The sequence below is a fragment of the Acanthaster planci genome, linkage group LG13, assembly GCF_054643075.1.
Source record: "Acanthaster planci isolate LZ-2023a linkage group LG13, COTS_SCS, whole genome shotgun sequence".
In the NCBI taxonomy this organism is placed as follows: Eukaryota; Metazoa; Echinodermata; class Asteroidea; order Valvatida; family Acanthasteridae; genus Acanthaster; species Acanthaster planci.
The window spans coordinates 5,314,947-5,340,559 of NC_141789.1; the positions used below are offsets into that span (position 1 = coordinate 5,314,947).

The following is a 25,613-nucleotide window of genomic DNA, read 5'->3' on the forward strand; positions in this document are numbered from 1 at the left end:
GGTGCCTGTTGATTGATCCTGAACGTTCAGGGCTTTCAACATTGGCCCCAAAAAACAACAAAGTGCATGGACATATACAACCAAATGAAAAGCTCAATTGGATCAAACCTGCCTAGGCAGGAAGGTTTGATCTGTGTCTATGTTTTGTTTAGACCTTGGCAGCCACCTGGCTTAAGATTGATTTTTTTCTCTCTCTTGGTGGCAAGCCATTCTTAGCAGAGATTCACACCCCTGAAAGAGCAATTAAATCATCACTATATACTTGGCATGAAATATTCAATGAAATCCCCCCCACACACATACAAACAAAAAGAAAAAAAGAGCACAATGTGGAAGAATGTTGTCTACACACAAACCAAGGTTTCCTTCTTTCACTTTCACAACCCATAAAAAATGAAAATGAAACATAAATTCATTACAGCATACCTCAGGAAAGCAATGACTTTGTGAAATGGTAACAAGTACAAGCTGGTTGCTATGGCAGGACTGAATAACACTATTGCAACATTGATGTTTTTGACCTTTGTCTAATCTAATATTTTTCTTTGTCAGCAGTGAATGAAGTGAACCTTTTTGTTTTACAAGCAGATGGGACTGCTACAAAATGCTTATGTTGGATGACTGTTACATTACCGCTTAAACACATGACTGCTTCCAATAATAAACACATTACTCAGATCAAGTGGTACATGTATTTTGTTTTTTCAAATACACAACTGGACACATCAACAAATCATATGACGGGTTTCAAGATCTTAAGGTGCATGGCAATCTCAACATTTATGGATATAGATCAATAAAAACTTCACTCCAAACTGCATCAAAAGTTGATATCTTTATGACAATTATAAATTTTAACCTTTCTAATTTTATAAAAAATAGCTTAAAATGTGACAGTAAAAGACATCCTTCAAGGAACATACAAAAATATAAGTTGTAAAATTGTAAGTGAAAATACACATCCACATAGTACTTCCTTAAACAGTTTACGTTTTCTAAGCGGGACATGAGACTATCAATCGATACTGACACCAATATAATGCTGGAATTAACTATGCCCCGTAGAATCCAGTCTAATAATGTATTTTACAATCCCTGTTCGACCCCTGCAAGCCAACACTTTGCACAATTGTCCAGCCAGATCTTTAGTTTTGGCCTGAGCCTTTTTTCACATGTTTCAGTGAAATGACTGAATGTATGGTGCCCTACTTTGAAATAACAAATCCAGCAGAAGTTCAAATATTCAATCTCCAGTCAATACAAACACCAGTGCAGCATGAACTGAACAATGTAAATTGGTGTGCATGGCAGTATCCCACTGGCTAAAGCCTGATTTTCCACTACACACTCCATGAAGTTCACAGATTTTTTTTCACTTTAATTAAATTTATGAGTACATGTAGTTGACAAAAAAGACTGACTTTGCAACTCTGGCAGAAGTCTTCTTTAGTAGCACAAAAACAAAATCTAGCTAGAATAAGGGTACCCCATTAGTATTTTGAAAGTGTTTCAATCTTTGAATCCATCCTTTACGAATATTTTTTGTGTGAAGCTGTTTTCTATTTAAAAAATAATTAAAAGTATCGAAACCTAGATGCAACACTGTACAGACAGATGTCTGTTGAAATTGTGAGTGCAGGAAAAAATCACTTGAACCACAAGCCTTGCTCACAAGAAGTGTTATTAGTCCTTTTCCAGATACGTTGAAGGAGCCCAGCCCTCCTCTCTGCCGATACGAACCAACCACCAACCAGTTTCATTTTCTTCTATAACCTCCACTTGTACTCCTTCTTCAAAACTCAACCCATCATCATCAGAATTTTCATAAGCGGCCGTTGTTACATAGACGTTGGAAGGTGTCTGGCCGCTGGGGGAGGTGGGCACATTCAAGGACTTTAACTGGCGTCTGAGCTCGTTGATCTGCAATGGCTGCACGCTGGAGCCATCTGCTTGAGCCCCTGGCTTGGTCTGACGGTCGATTGGTGGTGGCCTGGCTTGACCGCTGGATGGTCTGAGGTTGGCCTGGGCATTCTGGGGGGAGTCGGACCGGTCAGTGGGCTTGGGCTTGAGCGGTTTGGGTTGCGCGCGGGTGGCTGGTTTTGACCCAGGAGCAACAGGCAGTGGTCTGCCACTGTTATTTGGCAGGAAAGGTTTGAAAGCACTAGCATTACCATTATTCGTAGGACCAACTGGAATGGGCACCGGCCTTAAACCAGCTTTACTGCTGCTGTTGGATGTGTCCTGGCTTGGCTTGATGGCACCGCTTCCGCTGACCTTTCTACCAGTTGGCATTGGAGGCCTTGGGGGACGAGGTCTCGCTTCACCAGTCTCTTCATCCAGTGTCTCCATGAAGGCTCGCTGTGGTCTGGTCTCAGCCACTGCTGTGTTTTCCCTGGCTTCTAGGTATGAAGACGGTGCCCAGCCTTCTTCGTCTCCAATCTTGACAAGCCACCAACCAGACTCCGTCTCTTGGATGACCTGTGGAAAAGGAAATGTCCATTCACTGCCAAAGTCACGACTAATGGTAACCCAGTATTCTAATACTACAGTTCACCCACACAGGTTGTGTTTAAATCAAATTTCAAACATCTGCAAAAACAAGAATTCCAGACAGGAGTTTCCTTTCCTTGGTACAATATTCATACTTTTGCTATTGCTTTCACTATCTTTTTGTATTCCTGTTTCAGTTGCTTGATTCCTTGTTCCTTGTTATGTTATTACTTTTGTAAATCACAGCCAGTATAAATCAACACCACGGATATCTACACCACTGTTTCTGACAGTATGGTGCTAGACAATGGAACACCAGGCTCTTTGGCAAAGATCCAGTCTAGTGACCAGAATTAGAAGCCAATGCTGCAGCAGCACCAAGCTCATGAGCGTTACATTCCTCAAGGACCAATGGGGTGTCACGGCTTTCCAAAATGCAAGTGCCTCTCGGGCAGAGAAGGTGTGTCCTCAAGAATTCTTCAGAGTAGCCCACAGCGAGAAGCCACAGAGTAGGAGTGGCTGCTATCGACCACAGCAAGAAGCCACAGAGTGGGAGTGGCTGCTGCCCCCCCTTTGCTGCTGCCTATGCATAACATCTGTCGGACATTACCTCTACTTTCTGACCACTGTGGAAGCTGATGCTATCCCCAGCGCTGTCTGAGAAGTCAGCCACAGTATAGTACTCCACCGTCTTCTTCACTGGTGGTTTAAGCTTTCGTGTGGCTCCTTTCCTTACAGTTCTCTATACACAAAAAGCACAAAATAAGTATATATTATTACTTTCAAATGGGTAGCATTAACATATAATACCCCTGAATAAAGAACGCCGATTAGAACACATTTCACAAGATGGATTAAAATAAACAAGATATTAATCACTAATAGAGGCACAATGGTTCCAAATGCACTTTTCCGGTGGTAAGGCAAATGTGAATGCCTGGTATCTCCCAACAGATAATGTACAGTTCTTCTAGTGAAAGCAATTCAAATAACAAAACAGACAAATAACAAGCATGGAGTTAAAGATCCTAGTAGGGTGTAGACTTGTCCATGTCTATGTAATGGTTTCTTTAAACAAAGTCAGAGTTGCTGACTAGAGTTGCAAGTCCATCTCTGTTTAAATGACTAGATGACATGTGATTGACTCGCAGTGGATTCATCAGGACTGGACTCAAATGCATATGTACTCGTATTCACGTACAAATAATTTTGTGTGTGGACGCTGTGTCCCTAATTTTAAATCCAATGCTAACATCGTGGCTTGATAATGCTTCAAATTGCTTCAAAATGGACCTATGAAATTCACAACACTTGATTATGACCCAACAAGAGAACCAATTGCATCTTCCCATTTTTTACATGAATTTGTAACATCTCTAACAATCATGGAATACAGATGTCCAACAACTTGAATGTGGGAACGCAAATTAAAAATGAAATGGGGTTAGGACGAATGAGCCCATCAAAACACATGCAATGCTGTGGAAACAAAAGTGTATTTTAAACCCAAAGTCAGGAGAGGATGGCCGAAAAAAAAGTTAAATTGTGAACAAAGATTTCAGGACCAAAATTCTACCACATATTGCAAGTTGGGAAAATTTTTAATAGGAAAAATGTTCTTTTGGACAGAACATTAGCAACCATCTCCCAATCTCATTTAGAATGAAATAGTGTTCAGTAATTACAAAAGAGAGAGAATTTTTCTATTTGATTCCCCTCACGACTACAGAAATGAGAACGGCAAAGAAACACTTGGAATGAGAGGCAATGTCACATGGGTAAAGCACACCAAGGTTACGTCACACACAGTGTAATCTATTACCAAGAAAGTCCAGAATATAAGCTATACTTAGAATTTAAAGATTGTGATTTCTGTATGTGCAATGTAGTATATACATGTATGTACATGTGGTACAAATGACACATCAATGGAGCCATACATGGACAGGAAATGGGAATGGCTGGCAAGCTATTAAGAACATGGAATTATCAGAGGGAATTGTGGAGACAGACCAACTGAACAGACAACTGTTTGATGAAGGAAGAAAGGAAACATTTAATGGGTTCAAGGAACACTTGTCTTTGCATCATCAACGTGGCGCACACTATGAAACATGCTGAAAGTGAAGTACTTCAAGGGGTTTACACACCTAGTAAACTGGGTTTAGCTTCTGACAACACACGAATGCTCTAATCAATTAAGCAGTTCAACTGAAAAACCAGTTTGACAAAATGAACTGTGTCTTTTCATCCATTCCATTTATCAAAAATGTCAAGGAAAAATCAAACAGACTTTGTAACTTAAATTGTTTGAATAAAATTGTGTTCAAGACTGGATGCACAAACTCAAACCTGCACTTTGATCTCAGTGGTGAGAGCATGTGGCCTAAGTGGTTAGAGTTCGTGACCCCTGATCAGACAAATGGGGGTTGGATCTGGCCATTGGCTGTTTAAACCTGTGACAAGTTATTTCTCCCAGCTTGTTTCTTCCCACCAGTATAAATGAGAATGTGTACTGGCATTAGCTTGGGAGCAACCTGTGACAGACTGGCATCCTGTCCAGGAGGGAATCCAGGTATTTACAGTTGTTTCATGCCATGCAAACCCGACGTACATGTACATGATCCAATTCAGCTTGATGGGGAACATATTGGCTCTAAACAGAACAGTTATTCTGTACTGTAGTTACTTAAAGACTTGAATTTTGGTCACATTATGTGCCAGCAAAACTTGCAGAACTGCCACTAATGGGTTGCCCATACTTCACTAGATCATCTATTATTTGCCACTATGTTTCCACTGGAGTTTGCACAAGACTGTCGCAGGAAAGCATAACATTGGTGACTATAAAAAGGGCGTGAAACAGCACACAGGGAAATGAGGAGGTTAGTGGTAACAAGTAAAAACCCTTTGTACAAAATGAGCATGACATGGAATAATGACACAGTGGGTGTGGGCATGACGTCATTACTGTAGCTCAAAAGATGATCAACTATGTTGTGGTCGAGTACATCGCAAGTCTGTCATGTTGAGACAAGCCACAAACTATTCACATAAAACTGTGACAAAGCATTTCTTTGTCACAATTCAAGTTCTCCAAGTTATTTTCCGCCTGACCTTTTTCACATAGTTGAATGAAAGGGCATGTGATACAAGTTATGAAAGGATCTGTAACAGACTCAACAACAATACTGGTGATCGAGCCAAACAAAATGAGTGTGTTCCTTGCTCTACTGTATGGTCAAACATCAACATAACTACTTGGTGTAACTTACTTTGTACAACAGAAATTACCAGGAACTATGTCTTTACCCCAGTACCAGTGTGTGTACTTATAAGGATTTCAAACTTCATGTGTCACAATGAAATACTTAAGTCAGTACATCACACCTTAGAATAAAAAGTACCTAAGGCATATTAAGGAAATGCAGACAGTGCTTCTGTGTCACTTGGAAATTTTTGGACACCATGTATGAAGACAACACACACACACAAACAAGTGTGTAAATGCCTTCAATCATGGACTCCCTATTGTTCCTCTTTTGTTCATACTTTAAACTTTTTTGGAAGACCTCCCATATGTTTTGTACACGTTTTCCAACCGTGGACTCCTCGGCAACCGTTGACCCTATTGTCCCCTATTGTTATAGGTCCACGATTGAAGGTTTTTACACACTCACACACACACCATAAAGTATGACATGCAAGGATAAATTCTGTCACCCCACACACCTCATCATTTCTGTGTTGGCCTGGCTGCATTCAAAGCAATATGAAGCAGAAGTTGGAAAAGACAGTTGCAAGGGTTAACAAAGGCACAAAAATTTAAAAGTACTACGGATAGCTATTTGCCAAACAGGAGTCTGAAAATCAAGGTGAAGTATAAATGTGACCAATGAGGAATTGTGAAAGATGTTTCCCAAGCCCTTTTGTCAGTTTTTAAAGACAAGTCGCATGATGATGCAATTTACTTAGAATGTGTGTACAAATTTCCAGCATGAAGTATTTACTCTACAAAAAGAAGGTTTCCACCGAGTTGTGTGAGCTATGTGAATGAAGACATAAGCATTAAACAAAGGAGAAATCACTGTTTGCACAAAAGTGGACTTTATACTATTAGCAGAAAAGACTAAATTTTAGATCAAATTTAAAAGGATATGGGCTGCAAGAAGTCTGCATTGTAAGGTTTTATGATGTAATTTAGATCACGGTTCTGACTTGAGCCCTATTTGGAATATAGGGCGAGCTCACTGATCCACATAGGCAAAACCTGCACTATGCATAATATTTAGGTTACAGGCAAGCCTTCACAGAGCCAGCACCCGGGTGCTGGATTGGTACAGAAAGGAAAACCATACATGATACTGGAGGTGACCATTATGCCATTTGAGAAGGAATTCACAGTTACTTTCTAAGCCTTATTCTCAAGTTCACAATGTGGGATATATGGTTGCAATCTAAACAGTTATCTTCTACATGTTCTACGATGGTGGCCAATCTTGGGGCACCGTGTGGTCAGATGGTATTTTGACATCATTTGATCAGACTCTTATTAGCACAGAAGTGCATCGTAAGGTAAATCTCAAATCGGTCACTTGTGCTTTGAATGCAAGCTGTTACGTAATAACAGTCCTTACCCTGACTGTGCTTCGTCTTGGCGGTGTTGGCTTTGCTTCTATTCCCTGACCATATGAGTTATCTGTAAATAATCGAATGGAATGAGGCCACCATCATGATCACAATTGACTGTCGAGTTGGCTGGAAGCTATACCTCATAACTAAATCTTTTGATTCTCACTTCTTACCACTGTCAGCACAGTTTGCATCCTAACCATCAATCTTTGTCTGCATAACATCAAAGTAATAGGATTATAATCTCTCAAATGAACCAATGTGCATGCTAAAAACTGTAAAAAAAAAAGCGTCATGATAAAAAGAAAAAATTTCATCCGATGCTAGAATAATGGAATCAAGGACTAAATTAATTTCTGAAACTTACATATGCTAGTTTCAAAAAGTAAGTTCTAGTACACGATTGATTCCTTGTTTCCATCAATTCCGAGATGACTGAAACATACATACCACATAATGTTCTCTACATATCACATGTATGGACATACACAAACACTGAATAATATCCTACTACAACAATGACAATTTAATAATGGAACTGCATCTAAGCTAGTGCACACCTATGCACCAACTGTTAAGATTAGAAAAATGAATTAATTTTGTTGGTTTTCTGGGGTTTATTTTAATGAAATGGAAGTATGTTGAATACAAACCTCTCCTTCCTAACTGAGGACTGTTCTTAGATGCCCCTGCAGCCTGGCGTTTGACAATGTCTGATACATTCATGACGTTACCAACACGTTGGGTTGGAGTGCTAACCACAACATCCACTGGACCAGTATAGACTTGAAGAAAAGCAGCTGGTACCCAGCCAACCTTCTCCTGGTATCTGGATCAGATTGCAAAGAGGGTAGAAAATTCCCAATTTCGGTGTAATATTGTATGGATTTGGGAGGGATGTGAGTATAATTGCATTAGCTGACCAATACTCCACAAGTCCAAGACAAGTACACAGCCGGAGCAATGTTATACATATAAGGAATGTTCAGGACTTTACGAGGCATCAGATTCAATGTTCTATCCTATAGGGTAAACCAAAATGAGATGGAGCATTCAATCTGTCAAAGGCATTACATAACTTAACCACTTAACCCAAACAAGTATAACGTTGCACCAGGACGGCACAGATTCTGTTTTCACTTAAGAGGGAAAAAGTTTCAGATCACAGCAACACACGGACATGTACCAACACGGATATGTACCAACACACGTATATATACAAACACACGTATATGTACCAACACACGTATATGTACCAACACACGAATATGTACCAAAACACGTATATGTACCAACACTCGTATACGTACCAACACACGTATATGTACCAACACTCGTATATGTACCAACACACGTATGTACCAACACACGTATATGTACCAACACTCGTATATGTACCAACACACGTATATGTACCAACACTCGTATATGTACCAACACACGTATATGTACCAACACACGTATATGTACCAACACACGTATATGTACCAACACACGTATATGTACCAACACTCGTATATGTACCAACACACGTATATGTACCAACACACGTATATGTACCAACACTCGTATATGTACCAACACACGTATATGTACCATCACTCGTATATGTACCAACACTCGTATATGTACCAACACTCGTATATGTACCAACACTCGTATATGTACCAACACACGTATATGTACCAACACACGTATATGTACCAACACACGTATATGTACCAACACACGTATATGTACCAACACACGTATATGTACCAACACACGTATATGTACCAACACTCGTATATGTACCAACACTCGTATATGTACCAACACTCGTATATGTACCAACACTCGTATATGTACCAACACACGTATATGTACCAACACACGTATATGTACCAACACACGTATATGTACCAACACACGTATATATGTACCAACACTCGTATATGTACCAACACACAGATATGTACCAACACACGTATATGTACCAACACTCGTATATGTACCAACACACGTATATGTACCAACACACGTATATGTACCAACACTCGTATATGTACCAACACACGTATATATGTACCAACACCCGTATATGTACCAACACTCGTATATGTACCAACACACGTATGTTTGTGACTGACTACCAGAAATGAAATGTAGACATGGAACCTCTGATTACAACTTCATGTGCCGACCAGACCCAAAACTGGATTTGGTTGGTTCCTCCACCATTTAAGTTGGGTTGGGTCAATTCATTTGAACCATCTTGATAAAATCTCCCCCCCCCCAAAAAAAAAAATTTCTAGCCCCCCAAAAAAGTAGTTCAGACATCAGCATGGTCCATTACTGTGCCTATTATTAGTGCTGAGTATGACCCAAATACATGATTTTCTCCCATTTAATTTCTACACTCCAACACTCTAACTGGGATTGTAAAAGAGAAGCATTACAACAGTTTTGCACACTCATAAGTTTTTCTAAATACATGGAATTCAGGCAATGCAGATGTAAGTTCTGGCAAAACATTGAAAAGCGAAAGGACAACTACATGTTATTAGAGTCAAATATTCAAGTCTTTTTATGAACAAGGCTTGCTTTGTTTTTGGTCAGTTTGGGTCAATTTACCTTAATTTTTGTCAGGTTGGGATAGATATGGGGAGCTCAGTCCAGTTTCAGGTCTGATTTGGTTTATATCTATGTTTTGGGTCTGTGTTTGGCCTCTTCAATAGATCTCATTCCTGTGAAAGCCATATTTAATCGTGTTCCTTGAATGGGCTTTAAAGTTGTTAGCTGTTAAATGGAATGGTATCAGACTATTTTTGGATTTGTGTACGTTTCAAGCCTCCCTTTCAATTTTTTTCCAAATATTATATAAAACACTCGAGTGTTTTACTACAAATATGAATTATTCCTGACTGCCTAAGAGCAGACTGGCAATAATTTGACAGCAAGTTTCATTTTATTCTTTCAATGATGCTCCAAAGGTCCAAAAATGAAGAGTCAAACTTGCTTTGAATTTCACATTGGCTGACTCATCAATAAGGTCCATCTAGCCAGATACACATGAATGTGATACATCCTAGTGTGTATGGGTAATTCCAGAAAATAAGGGTTCATTTTTTGTGTGTGTCCCTGTCACCATGGCCACATCTGACATATGATTTTGTAAGTTTAGAACACATTTTCCAATTTCCAAGGCTGATGAATTAATGCAAAATACCGGTACCTGCCAAACAAATAGTAATACATGTAGTTTGAAATCAATTCTGGTGATATATCCATGTCAAATAACAAAGGTCAGATGTAACAGGGGCACAAACTGCCACATTTTTGGACCCCTAATTTCTGGAATTACCAATGCATACAAATATGTATATGTACATGCACTGAGTTGTGTCCCTCCAGTAGGAAAATGGCTGCTCATGTTCATAATAGTCTCTCCAAACAATTCATGAGCCATTACAGAAAACCTTAATAAATCTCCATTATCTGATTGGTGGGTTATCGATGGTGAGTCCTTGACTTAGTCAGTATGCGCAGCAATGTGACTCTTGAATATACTCCTTTGAATATACTGCTGAATTACTTATGTATGGACACACAGTCACTGTTCTGCACACCGTCACGTATATTATGTGGACATTCTCGTGTTCTCCTGAGGTTAAGAAACTCAGGGAAAACCCCCCTTTTCTCCCACTATGCCAACTCTCTCAAGCTGGATATTTTAATGATATTTTCTGGACTGTCACTCTTCATTTTTCAGCCAATAACCCCATCATTAACATGCCTCTGAAGCTTCAGGGAGGGAAAAGCACTGCTTGGACATGTGTAAGATCACACGTCTCCCAATCGTAAGGACCATTTTTTGTTTGGAGGTCCACACTATGTAATCCACGCTTGTGCAAAAAGACAGATAAAATTTCAGTCATGGCTTAGCACATGAAAACTTCATGTCATGCTTTAATACACAAAGAGAATTTTATTGTGTACCATTCACAGTAGCACAAAGCTCATGGACACGTGGTACGCACATGTTACATGCCTCTCTGACCAATAGAATGCCATGACTTATCAAGTGCACACCCGCTTAGCTAAAGAATGAGCATGTGAGTGTGGTGTCATAGCAGTTATGGCATCTAATAATGTTCTATTCCACTCGGCTTTGCTTTGCGGAATAGAACATTCCATCACCTTATGAAACTATTTTCAAAACTGCACTCATAAACGCTCATTATGTGTGTGTTACCAGTGGGAATGGCAGTACGGGCAGGTCTACCACTAACCTGACCATCCACCATCCATCCAGACTCTTCTGTATTACCATCAGCACCGCACCCGTCTCAAAACTGATCTCATCATGCTGCTGGGCCTTGTAGGAATTGTTGGTAATGTAATGTTCCTCCACTGTAAAACACACCATCATTTTATTGTATATTAACCATGCAGCAAAATCCTCTTGCAGCTGGGTGTGGCTTGATTTCTATGCCAAACTTCACAAATTTTATAAACAAACAGGAGAGAAATTCCAATGATGCACTATACATGCATCAGACGGTAATCTCTTTCACAAGACTAGCATTAAACTTCCAGTACATGCCTTTCTTTCAGAATGGATCACAAATTGTTTGTTCGACCATAGCTTTCTCAAAGGCTAGGGTACCAGAAAATGGCCAGTGTGTCCTTTTTACACTGGGTGACTGCATTTGACGCAGAGCACACTGAGTACGCATAGTGAATTTATTCCCTAATTTATGGTCTTTGCGTACACGCAGAACTCATGTAAGAACCTGGTTAGAAAACTTACAACCATCAGTCTTTCTTTTGCTGCTTGGGGGTGCACTTTATGCTCGGGGTGGATAGGCATTGCATGCTGGGTCTGGCAGTCAGAAGATGCAGCCAATGCAATTTTACATAAATTAATTTTGGATTTTTTTTTGGCCCTGTCCAACGTGTATTATGCTCAGTGTACCCCCAAGGGCTTGTGATAAAACCACAATCGTACTCGGGTGGGGCTCAAACCCACAACCTCCTGCTTGCTAGTGCAAGACGTCTTAACCACTCGACTGCCGAGCTTGCCGGTGTCAGCTGGCTGGTTCAAATCAGATGTAGCAGTGGGTAACTATTTCAAGATGGATTTGAGAGTACCCTTGTGGTGTTTTCACAAGCCCTTTGGGGCATACATTGAGCATACAGTGTTAAAATACACGTCAGGCAGGGCAAAAATCCAAAATTAATTTACATCTCCCCGGCGAAACTCCATCTTTGAAACAGCAAGTTTACATGCTCTGAAGTCCCTACATGTCCATCAAGTTGATATTACTAACTTGGGTAGGCACCGGTTTGTTTCTATGTACATGGAGTCCAGAGAAAGTAAGGAAGCACTTCTTTTCAACTACACTTCTGACTCGTTTTGACTAACATCTTGGACAGTAATTTCCATGGCAGTTTCTCTTCAATTAGCAACATTTGTTCTCTGATCCTCACAATAACAACCTAGCGCTCATTTATGTTTAGAGCACCAGGTTATCAGGTCTTGAGAAAACAATGTGCCAACCACGGCCATCTGGGCAGCTTGGGCCAAGGGGGGTCACTTACCCTCAGAAAAAAAAAGTTACAAATAAAAAGGGGAAGACAAAAAAATGGAAAAATCCAAAAAAGGAGGGATTGGGAATTAGAATCACCAATTTGTTTGAGAACAACGTGGAATTGACCCTCTTGCACCACTGACAGTTTGTCAGTTTGCTGCTAATGGGTGTTGCCCCCAATCCTCCACCACCCAAATGTGCCAACATACCTTTCCCAGCAATGCCATCCTCATCTTCTGATCCATCAGCTCGGCTGAGGAACGTCCCAGGTGCCCAGCCCTGACTGTCACTGGCACCCACAAACCACCATCCTGTACAAAATACACATACGTCCTAAATGCTTATTCCCTCTACAATTGTGGTTGAAACTTTACATACGTTTAGACTGCATGCCATTAATTACAATGTTAAGACTCCACTTATTCCTGGCTAGTACCACTCTTTGCCTGTACCTGATGGCTCAGCTCATGACTTTATTCACATGCCTTACTGCATGTGAATATGAATGAAGTACCCATTCATCAGCTACAGAACTAAAATGAAAGGCAGGAATATGTGGAGTCTCAAAAGTTATGATTAATCACTGCCTCTGATCTGTCATGCTGTGCCGCTTGAAACCTGCCACTTAAGAAGTTGTGAAAGTGCTTAACATAATGTCAGTCCAGTTATGAACTGTTTAGGGGATGTATGGCTTTGCATGGCCCTGTTATGAGGAAACTGAGGCCTCGTTGGAAACTGTGTGAATAAAGCTCTGCAGTGTGTGTGTGACCATTGTTCAAGCAATATCTGTAAAGCCACAGCCCACAGTATGCAGCAGAAATAGTGCACACAAAGGGATATGGTTATTGCACTGGATACTAAAGGAAATCACTTGTGTAGTTCTGTAGTATTAAACATGAATGCACCATATTTTGGTGATATACCATTTATCCTCTGGGTATAAGGTCAATGTCCAGCATCCTAACAATCGGCAACTGTTGCACACATACATGTACATGTAAAGCCCCTTTTCCACATGGTCACAAAGATCGCTGAAATGGAGCAAAATATCAAGATGCAAACATTCTCAGAGGAGTTGGTGTGTAAAGTCATGCAAAAAAAATGGAAACAACATTTGTTATCTGAAAATGAATTTTTACTTTACAAAACACCGTTTTAGATGGTTTTAACATATCTTGAAGCTAACTTGATATTTCAATTCAATGTATTTCATTTCAGGTCAGCTATTTTGATGACTAGTAGGGTTTCATTTCCAAGTTATCCCAGGAAAATGAGCTGACACCTGTTTCAGACAGGAATTCTAGAGTCGGACCAAACCAAATTAAAAGCAAATTTTGAATTAAGTCCAGCAAAAGTTTGACATCTAAAACAATTAGGGGTGACAAGGCATGCTAGAAGGCAAAAGATCGACACTTGATGGTGCTTGGAACAACACAAGAGCAACTTGGTTTCAGACGTTGCTGTTTTCATGGGCCGAACCTAATGCATTAAGTTCATCAGTCTGAAACCAACATTTAATTGGGTCGAACCAAGTCGCTCTTGAGTCTATTTGGTTCGGCATGACCCTAGAATGCCTGTCTGAAATGGGTGCAAATGTGTGGTATTCAGCAAGTGAGAGAAAACACCACTGTATGCCTGTCCCACCAGTGCATTTGTTTGGGCTTACTCTGATGATTTGATTCAGACAGTTAGCAAACTTGACCATGATCCGACTATCTGCCAACTGTCTGCATCCATACTGGGGTCAATCACATATAAGTATTTCTGTATGGCAGCATATTAGCAGAACTGTTGCTGTCTGCATCTGTTTAAGTTGATGTGAGAACTACATGTAACTTTAGCAGGCAAAGATAAGGCAGCATGCATACAACATGGTGGTATATACAAACCGTTATCATTTTTCTCAAAGACATCAACATGATCACCAGCATGCAGGTCCACTTCATTCTTCTGTTGCTTCTTGTAGTCGGCAATCACAATGTAGGCCTCGGGTTGGATAGGATCTGAGATGACGTCAATTTCTGCAAAACAAGATGGCGGGTACTGGAATTTTACCCCAAAAATGTTGCATTTTATATTAGGTCTTGGGATCAGACTAGATGGCACCAACTCAATTCACAGCAGTTGTGTTTACAGGGGCATACATGCACTTCTGGATTGCCAAAAACAAATGAGATGAAATAAAGTGCATTACAAAGCCAAGAATGTCGTCTATTTAAGTCCTAATACTACCATTTAGCATTTTATGTTAAAAGTGGACAGTATTTCCTTGCACCATTTTGAAGACATACATAGTTCCTCTTTTGGGCTCACCTTTGCCACCTTTCTTTTTCACATTCCTGAGAAGGAAACCAAACAAATATATTCCATTATTTTCTACTTCAATCATCATTCCATGTGTACATTGGTATGTTGGAGAAAAACTACTACCTGGCCGATATGTTGGTATAGTGAGAGTGATTATAAACGGTAAGAGAATGAAGAGAGCCAATCTTTTCTCATCATTGTCTGTCAATTTTGTGCTCTTTTTTTGTGGCTTATATTTTTCTAAAGTTATTTCTTAGGTACTTTAAAATACATCAGTTGAAAAATATACTGAATTCTCCTTCTTGTTGAGAGAAGTTTTGAAATCAAGTCCTCTGGTGTAACACTTTGACGTAAAACTTTAAATGAATTCACCTTCATTTGATTTGCACGGGTAGCCAACCAAATGTACACAGTAAGCCTAATTATCCCCAAATAATCATTTTTATAAATCCGAAGGTGCTAATTTGTATTTTACATGATCCAAGTTACTCTTTTAGAAGTTTTGAAAAATGACATCCAGAGTTACATTTTGGTCCATTTTATGAAGATCTTGCCCATATACACGTACATGTACTTATGTCCCCATCACCATGACGTCATTTTTCCTCACTAAATACCAGACAGACTAGTAGGAGATCCAGCCTTTACACAAAATGGAGTGCCCAGTATGAATGGGAGGGGACCTGCTCCCAGTCCAAATGGAGATGAACCCCTTGTGATGAATGAGACATATTTACTGATAATTTGTGCCTTTATAGTTATGAAATGCAAGTAACGTATTGAGAGCAAGAGGGAAAGAAAACAATCTACGAAACAAAAATCAGAAGCAGGAAGGGGGAAGCAATGGTTGTACCTCCTACCCTCTAGATCTACTTCTGCCAAAGTATGATGATCCATGTAGTGTATTTATTATTTCAGTTATACCGATCTAAATAATTAAGTTTGAACTATCTAAATTCTTGGGAAAAGCCCTGAACTTCAAAAGTGCTACAGTAGAAACCTGGCAGGAATTTTCTCCCAAATATTCAGACATTCTAGACTTACAGTATGAAATAATCTGTGACAACTCGTTGTTCTAACATCCCATTAATAACTGGTAAACATTACTAGTTCCGTGCAAACAAAAATGCTGATCTCATCTGAAAATGGAGAAAAATGATGCTGCCAAATGCAACTGTTTACATTTGAATACCTGCATGCCTGTACACTTCCTTATGCTCCATATTATTTCCTGCATTACAGCTTTCTTAAGCCCACATATGAAGCAGCCTAAGGCTTTTGTGGCCACAATTACAGGGGATTATAGGGGAAGAGTACCAGGTTGATGATGAGTGCGTAGCAATGCATCACGTCAACATGCAGACCTCATCAACCACAGCGGTGGGATTGGCGCAACCACAAAGAGCTACATGTACAGTGGAACAGCTATATGTAAGATGTCAAATATAGTCAGCCATCAGAGACTTTGAATTGCCACATCAAGGTCATACAAGCTGTCCCGTGAAGTTTGTTGAACTCTTTTACTTTCTTATAATGCCAGTATTAAAGCCCGACTACGGCAATGTTTACTACAAGCATACATGTACTTGGGCTACTGTTCCCACTACATTTTCAAAAATTGATGGGCAAGCTTGATCACATTTGACCTCTATTACAAGACTGAAATAGGCAAATTAATCTTACTTCTCTCTGGTTGGGTTAATGTCTTCAGCATTTGGAGTAAAGAACTGCAAGACTTCATCACACTCTGATATCTTGGGAGGTAGTCTCACCAACAGCTGCATCAAAAGAATTACGACCTCTTTTACGTAAAAGATGAGATTGGATGATCCTTTGATTTCTCAGACATGCATTTTGCTTTTCATTGACAAACTGCTCAGTGATGAGTGATTGTGTTTGTACGGCTGCTACTTACTTGGCAGTATTCATTCAGTTGACCCAATCTCTTGGAAGCAACTTCTCTTGTTTGACTCCGTCCAATCAACTTCTTACCTGCAAAATTGTAATCCCAGGAGTAATGCAATTAGCTCAATAAAAATTTATGAAAGAGTGCAAACAAATCAGAATTACAGGTTGTCAAGATGTTGCATGGAGCCCTTTCGTATAGGTACATGTACATGTAGTCTATTCAATTCTACTTTTTCAAGAGGTGGTTTTTTTGATGGCAAAGAAAGTTTACAAGGGCTTTGAAAGAATAAGAACATTATTTTTCAAAAAAAATTTCTGAAAATATCTAGTACATATGCAAGACATACTGTATATGTTTGCCTCATTTTACTTTTCTTCCAATTTTTATCATTCTAGTGTAGAGATGCAGATTTTGTCCAAGTATGAATTTCCAAATGGTTACACTTGTGTTCAAACAGCCTGTTGATTGAGGTCCTGTCACTGAATGCTTGGAATATCACACATGGTTAAAATGACAAAGACAACATAATGTCAGTGAAAATCTGGTAAAGTAACACTACACCTCAAAAATGCAATTGGCCATTGATTGGGGACGTTTCTGAGCAAAACAAAACAAACACAATAAACAAAAAACATTGCTTTCTAGTTTTCATAGACACTGAAAACAAATGCAAAATAAGGAAACTGACTTCATAGAATTTATAAACAAGTTTCATGCTGAGAACATCAGTCTTCAAATGTTTTGAAACTATATGACTTTTGTGTCTGAACACAACCTTCCAGTTTCCAAAAAATTAAAAGGAAATGGTCAAATGTCAAGCACCAAAAGTAGAGTGACAAGGAAATAAAGCACAGACAAAAGTTACCATGCACAACTGTAACTGTTCTGTGTACAGTGCATCTTCAGTTCCAATAAAATGTACATAATGTACACATGTGACTCCATGTGTAAAGATGTAAACGTGATCTACATGTACATAACACAGCCATACTGGTAACCACATACATGTACATGTACCATCTGCTGCTAAACCTAAATCATGGAGCCACATCCTCGCGCCCTTATAATTTTTACCAGTATAGTGTACTATGAATAATGACCTGCCAGCAATGATGGTAGGCTATCAATGAAAGCCTTGGCCCAGGCTAGAGAACTCCAAGTAGTAAAACTGAAAAGATGTGTGGAAGGCCTCACTCAATCTACAAGAAATGGCAGTGCCATTATTTGAAATGCAGATTTCTACTTGTGTAATATCTGTTTTTGACCTTGGGTGTCTGAAATTGCAAATTTTATTTGAAAGTTTGCACACTTAAAAAAGTTATGTGTCACCTACATTAAGTTCTGAAAATAAAACATGGAAATTACAAACCAATGTTTGTGTACAGTGAATTCCCCTTCTCGAAACATCCTTTTACAAGAGTCCAACCATTTAAAGAGATTTTCTCATTTAAACCAAAACCCCAACAAAATCAAAATTGTATTGTAACATGAATTAACGAAAAATTTTCAACCACAGAGGCAACTTGTAATGCAGTATATCTTTAGGCATTTGGCCCAAAGATGTCGTCTGTATCTTGAAAGTTGATTTACTCAACCTTTTGCACGCATATCATATTATCTGATGAATAATAACCCATTTATTGAAAACACACAGTGGTGTGCATTACACAAAGAAAATTGCCTTTCAAAAACCACTCCCTGTTATTCACAGTAGACCCAGAAATTCCAACGTACTTTTACATCCAAAAATACATGTAGCTCAGACAACTACTGAATCGTAATTAAAAAAATGAATCCATATGTTGACATTTTCCACATAATGCCCTGTGAAACTAGCCAATGCTGACAAATTTTAGCAACAAGAGTTTCCTACAGTGTATCTTAGAAAACATAGATGTTAAATGTTGACATTTTACACCTTGACAAGGTTACACAATCCATGAAGGGTGACTAGTCTCTTTTTCCCATTCAGCCGTGGAATTTTCATTTCAAGGCTAAACCCCATTGTAGTCTGTCATTGACAGAGTAACTACTAAACATTGAAAGGTTGATCTTTTCCCCTCATAGAGTAGCATAGTGAAGTTGATCTTGTCCATTCACAGAGTAACTACTAAATATAGTGAAGTTGATCTTTTCCCCTCATAGAGTAACTACTAAATATAGTGAAGTTGATCTTTTCCATTCACAGAGTAACTACTAAATAGAGTGAAGTTGATCTTTTCCATTCACAGAGTAACTACTAAGCATAGTGAAGTTGATCTTGTCCATTCACAGAGTAACTACTAAATATAGTGAAGTTGATCTTTTCCCCTCATAGAGTAACTACTAAGCATAGTGAAGTTGATCTTTTCCATTCACAGAGTAACTACTAAGCATAGTGAAGTTGATCTTTTCCATTCACAGAGTAACTACTAAGCATAGTGAAGTTGATCTTTTCCATTCACAGAGTAACTACTAAGCATAGTGAAGTTGATCTTTTCCATTCACAGAGTAACTTCTAAATATAGTGAAGTTGATCTTTTCCATTCACAGAGTAACTACTAAATATAGTGAAGTTGATCTTTTCCACTCACAGAGTAACTACTAAGCATAGTGAAGTTGATCTTTTCCATTCACAGAGTAACTTCTAAATATAGTGAAGTTGATCTTTTCCACTCACAGAGTAACTACTAAGCATAGTGAAGTTGATCTTTTCCATTCACAGAGTAACTACTAAGCATAGTGAAGTTGATCTTTTCCATTCACAGAGTAACTACTAAATATAGTGAAGTTGATCTTTTCCATTCACAGAGTAACTACTAAGCATAGTGAAGTTGATCTTTTCCATTCACAGAGTAACTACTAAATATAGTGAAGTTGATCTTTTCCATTCACAGAGTAACTACTAAATATAGTGAAGTTGATCTTTTCCCCTCAGAGAGTAACTACTAAATATAGTGAAGTTGATCTTTTCCATTCACAGAGTAACTACTAAATATAGTGAAGTTGATCTTTTCCATTCACAGAGTAACTACTAAATATAGTGAAGTTGATCTTTTCCATTCACAGAGTAACTACTAAGCACAGTGAAGTTGATCTTGTCCATTCACAGAGTAACTACTAAATATAGTGAAGTTGATCATTTCCATTCACAGAGTAACTTCTAAATATAGTGAAGTTGATCTTTTCCATTCACAGAGTAACTACTAAATATAGTGAAGTTGATCTTTTCCATTCACAGAGTAACTACTAAATATAGTGAAGTTGATCTTTTCAATTCACAGAGTAACTACTAAGCATAGTGAAGTTGATCTTTTCCATTCACAGAGTAACTTCTAAATATAGTGAAGTTGATCTTTTCCATTCACAGAGTAACTACTAAATATAGTGAAGTTGATCTTTTCCATTCACAGAGTAACTACTAAATATAGTGAAGTTGATCTTTTCCATTCACAGAGTAACTACTAAATATAGTGAAGTTGATCTTTTCCATTCACAGAGTAACTACTAAATATAGTGAAGTTGATATTTTCCACTCAACTAAACATAGTGATGATCTTTTCTGCCAAAGCAAACATGTCCTAGAAACACAAGTTACAATCCCAGTACTCTAAAGGAACTTCTCTGCTCATATTTTGTTTTCTGAAAGAGACACCAGAAATCTTACTCGCAGAATTCAAAATGAGGTTTTTTCTCACTCTCTCTTTTTCCCAGTGAACCAAAGAAAAGTGACTGAGGTTTACTTGGAGTTTCAAGTCAGTGTTCTTCATGTAATTGGTAAGAACAATGTACATATCTGGGTACAAATTTAAAATGGACAGAACAGGCCATATAATGTTTATCACCATTCTGCAACTAAAATGCAGGCACATCTTTGCTGGTGACTCACAATGCACTCACTGCACTGTATAAATTGACACTAGCAAGGACAAACAGACACTGGGACGTTCACCGTACTCCAGCTTTCATTTGAGTTCAGGTAGCCCGTTCTTGACAAGGGTCTCCTGTTCTAGCACTCAAACAGCAAGAACACGACCTGAAAAAACCATTCTTGGAACAGGATAACACAAAATAACCCCGTCAGTGTTTTGCACAAACACACAGACATGACAGAGAAAGGCATGGGATTTTTGTTTTTGAAGTGCAGAAATTGCGGGATAGCCAAAGGAGGAGATGATGGAAAAATTTTGCAAAATTAATATTTATACTTTCATATAACACAGAAACGAATGTTCCTTGGAAAGAGGAAAGAATGCAGCCTGGAAATCCAAACATGAACCCTTGGAACATTATATGGATGCCGCCATGTTGCATGTTGCTCATCACAGATACCAGCAACAACCAATTGTACGTTCCTAGCATTCAAGAGGCTGACCCACGAACAAGAGCTGTTCATGAGCATACATGTACATGTGCAAGACAAACGGCCGGCAAACTCACCCTTAATGTTTCAAAGAGGAAACAATAAGGTTCTTACATGTATCTTCTCCCAGTTGGAATCCCACAGAATATTCCACATCTCTTAAGTTTGCTCCTTACAATATCCTGGGAAGGGCAGCTATTTCAGGACACATGACCTAGCTCTTTGTCAAGCACCCAGTGGAAGGAATTAATTTAAACAAAACCCGGGGGTCACCACTCCCACGTGCATGTGACACGTGTACCATGTGACACGTGCCTGAATAGATTCATTGGACAGCACGCAACACAAAATAATTTGTGGTAAGTGTGTAGCTGTTAAATATTTCCTTCAAAAAATTCTTTGAAAGCCATCTGTCCTTCCCAACATCCCGTGAAAGCTATGACAGCAAGTCAAAAACCCTTTCTGAAATGGACTTTGAAGGATCTGGAAATTCAAGTATCAGCAATTTAACGTACCTGTAAATACACTTTGTGCATCACTCAAAAATTATCTTTCACTTTAGTGAAACATTACGTACACAAGGAGTACTGACCAGCACTTCTGAAAAGTCATCTCTATTTCCAACTTTCTGTCTGCCACAAGTGAACGGAAAACACATTGGAAATTAAAACTAAAACTATCATATGACACAACTCACCCGGTAGGAAAGGGATCATTCGCTGGGTTGGGTTCTTGGCTCCAGCTTCCTCAGGAAATAAACTCAGCAGTTTCGTCTGAAAAATCAATTGCCGGGGAGAAACCAAAACAAAACAAATCACAATTCAACGCTTCAGTTTGTCGGAGAAAGGCATATATAGAAAAGAGACAATATTTATATCTTGTAATCTTTTTAACATTAAAGAGACCCACATCCACAATGTCATTATTTTTACCACTTCAAAACGTCTAACCTGTGATTATGTCACTTTGAAAACTTCACCATTTAATGTCACTAGAAGGATTTTGATCTGAGCAGAATGCAGGAATGTATTAGGATTTAATTTATTTTTATGCATTGTTGTTTAGCACAGCAACATGTACATGTACATTGGATGAGTATCTTGAATTATGAAATAATGAGCAGCTATTCCTTTAAGCCAGCCCACATGCATACATGTACAAGTACACTGTACAGTCTACATGTAGATGAATGTAGATGTGAAGCTGACAGAAAATATGTTCATGTACATGTAAATGTGTATCACATACACTATAATTTCATTTTAAAAACAAGCGTTGAGCTAATGAACATTTTTAGCCAAGTATAGACATGGTGAGTAGTTGGCCTGTGGCAGTTGATGGGAAGCACTACACGCAATTTGAAATTGACATCATTGGATTGACAGCAAACTAAAATATATCATATATAACAGTATCTTGCAGGGGGAAAGGGGCATTTGGGGGCCCTCATTTTCTGGTGGAGGGCACTCAATGGATTAAGTTACAACTGAAACACTGACCATAATGGATTAAAGGCAGGTTTTATTCTCTAATTTCTGAGCAGGGGGCACATGCAGGGGGGATACCGGCCTCAAGCAGGGAAGCCTGTGCCCCGCCCCATGAGAGCTGTTTATAGAATGAGTTGTGACGTGAGTGTCTCATTAGTTGGAACCAATATGATAGATTATGTGCCAGTGCACATGGACAATCAGCACTGCATGCTGTACTGTACACATAATGAACATCCATTGTGGATCCAAAATCTGAAGTTAGCACTACTCTCTCTATATAGAGCTCTGTCCCCCATGTGCCCCCTCCCCCCGGTAGTTATGCCACTGCATTACATAAATGCTTCTGTTTGGCAATTTTAGCCAAAGTATATGAACTGAACTTAAGCAAAACGAACAATTTCGGATAGCATATGTACATGTGCAGCATCCCTTCAACCTCAAAACGTAAATTTATGTGTCGAGTCACACATGGAAAAAAATTCCGAGAAGTGATCTTTCTGAAAATCAAATCTGGGGGGGTCCTATTCCCAATACCTGTAAGTCGAAGAATTTGCTGTACCGCCGATAGATGACATTGACTGAGTTGTCTGACCATGACACATGAATGACATACTCCTGCAAAGACAGAATGTTACAAGAGGAAGTCAAGGATTTAAAAAATTCAGAACAATGAACAACTTCTTGCCCTTCCTAAATTTATTGCTTCATTTCTCTGATACAACCTGTATGAATACCTTCATATATATGTTGGCATGACTACAAAAAAGCACCTTTGACATTGCAGAGGGGGGCACCAGTTGGTCCCCCTCCGCCCGCTTCTCGGGGAGGGGGGGTTGAAAAAGAAAACAAAGGGGAAAATAAAGAACAGGTTAGAGAAACAAACAAAGGAGGAAAGGCGATGAAAATCACCAGTTTGCTTCAACAAACAATTCAATTCAATCCAAACGACGTTATTAAAAACCCTCCTATGTTGAAGTCACTCTTTGGGTCAGTCAGTAAGCGGCCACAGCTGTGTCATACTGTGCACTGCACTAACTGTCCAACAACTGTGCCTCACTGTGTCATGTGCATAATTGTGCAGTAAACCAACTGCAGTGAAGAGGACTGCACAAAAGACCCTGTGTCATTTTCTGCTGGCAACCCACTGTATACACATTGAACCTGTGCAGTTCCATACAGAAAACAGAAGCACAAGAGCGACTGTGGGCATTCCTGCATTTGTGCTGTTAAACCATAGGAAGGCTCATTTTAATCCATCCAGGAAATTGCATATATATGCTCATGGGTATACAAACAATCCAGGGCATCACAAAACATAAACCACAAAACACTGCAATTATCAAAAACAAAATTACCACTTTCACTTCACCTTTTAAAAACACTACAACAATTGGAACAAATGTACGATGACAGGATTAATACACGTATTATCATAAGTGATTTAACTTTGTAATTATAAATTTACACGTCTGAGTTGTGCCTCAGAATAGACCCTCTTCCACCGTTAATGTTTCATCAGTTTTTTGCCTCTCCTGAAAAAATCCTGGCCCTCCCCCTCGAAAAAATCATGGCAACGCCCACCAGTGGTCAATCCCAAACAAGAATACGAAAAGATGGCTAGAGTTTTATACTCAGACATCACTAGACAAAAATTTCAAGTTTATTATACCATGTTATGCCCCAACTTGGCATCAGTCCCAATGATGGTTGGGACCATGCCGACTGTAGTGCTGTAGTTGGGCTGGCCAAACTATTGACAGCAAATTTCTAAAATCTAAAATTTCTTAACCTTCTGCACGTTTCTGCGGCTCACACGCAACAGTATTCATCCAAAACATGCCAGGGAAGCATTTCATCCATGTAAGTTTTCTCATGCAGTGTTGCCATATCTCTTTGTCAAAGAACTTTAAATTCATTCAATGAAAAAGTGGTACGATTACCTTAATAACACATGCTGTTGAACAATTTCAATGTCATGAAATTTACGTTTGAACTTCAAAAACGAGGGCATGTGCAAATTTGGCTCAAATTCAGCAGTGTGTTCCCTAACGATGCTCACTTGAACAACTCTAATAAATTCTGCATTAAACATTTTTTAAAAAAATTCTTCAAATTTGATAAATTCTAGTAAATTGCTATCACCTCCACTCATGCACCCGATTATAAATTTGGAAGAAAACTGTTTTCTTAAAAGCATTTTCTTATACAAGTTATAGGGCCTGTAATACACATGTACAATATCCTGGTCAAGCAAGCATACATGTAGTTGAGTACAGTATACACGTATGTTTAGGCCTTTATAAAATGCACCCAGGTCTTAAGCTTACATAATGTTTTGTAGGAAATTTCCTTTTCTGGATGTCATCCACAATGGCATCTTGAACTGTTCTCTTTCCCATCGTCTGACGTTAGGTATGGATTCCAAATGCTATTCACAGTGTGTTGGAAGATAACAGCGACCTTGGTCTGCATTAATTTTTCCAGCACAGCGAAACATGCGACTCACGTATGACAACCGAATATTGTCCAACTTCAACTGAATAAGTTACTGGTTACCGGTAGGAGGATCGATTCATGTATCTGCGGATTGTGGATGACCGGCCACAACAAGTCCATGCATTTGCAACCGTATGACACTAAATCTAAGTTTAATTTGAAATAGTGAAGCTACTAAATACTAATAGGAATATCTACTTCCGATAACGAGCCTCTGGGTTGGGAAGTTGCTTAGTACAGTTCGTGTCGTTTCCCCGGTACAGTAGTCACTCGCTGTTCGAAGTATATTGGTTGAAGGTTGAAGTCACTTCCGCATTCTGCATCTACATGTAGCTAGCGAGGCAGCTGGCCGGCAACCACACTGCTATCACAAG

At 39.1% G+C, this 25,613-nt stretch overlaps 1 protein-coding gene across 2 annotated transcripts; it reads right to left on the reverse strand.

The window, feature by feature from the left end:
* Window positions 1–340: 340 nt before the first annotated feature.
* Window positions 341–25,564, reverse strand: LOC110982453 (SH3 and PX domain-containing protein 2A-like). 2 transcript variants are annotated; one of them, XM_087144810.1, is made up of 13 exons: window positions 25,438–25,564; window positions 23,278–23,358; window positions 21,951–22,026; window positions 16,918–16,994; window positions 16,686–16,780; window positions 15,009–15,034; window positions 14,585–14,716; window positions 12,905–13,006; window positions 11,394–11,514; window positions 7,776–7,951; window positions 7,128–7,189; window positions 3,101–3,232; window positions 341–2,478 (listed from the first exon to the last, which is right to left on the reverse strand). In XM_087144810.1, exons 3-13 carry the CDS (start codon window positions 21,967–21,969, stop codon window positions 1,684–1,686), a joined length of 1,737 nt encoding a protein of 578 aa, XP_087000936.1. In that variant the 5' UTR covers window positions 21,970–22,026; window positions 23,278–23,358; window positions 25,438–25,564; the 3' UTR covers window positions 341–1,683. The 2 variants fall into 2 exon arrangements, with proteins under 2 accessions (XP_087000936.1, XP_022096539.1); XM_022240847.2 differs by having other exon boundaries at window positions 25,071–25,558.
* Between the last annotated feature and the right edge of the window lie 49 nt (window positions 25,565–25,613).

What these genes read in the sequence shown, in the direction of transcription:
- LOC110982453 (XM_022240847.2), bottom strand. Translation starts at nt 25,142, where the DNA reads ATGGGAAAGAGAACAGTTCAAGATGCCATTGTGGATGACATCCAGAAA. An exon ending in ATTAACCCAACCAGAGAGAA is followed by an intron (nt 15,035 to 16,685) that starts GTAAGATTAATT and finishes TTTCCTTCTCAG; the next exon opens with GAATGTGAAAAAGAAAGGTG. An exon ending in CAAGACGAAGCACAGTCAGG is followed by an intron (nt 3,233 to 7,127) that starts GTAAGGACTGTT and finishes TTTTGTGTATAG; the next exon opens with AGAACTGTAAGGAAAGGAGC.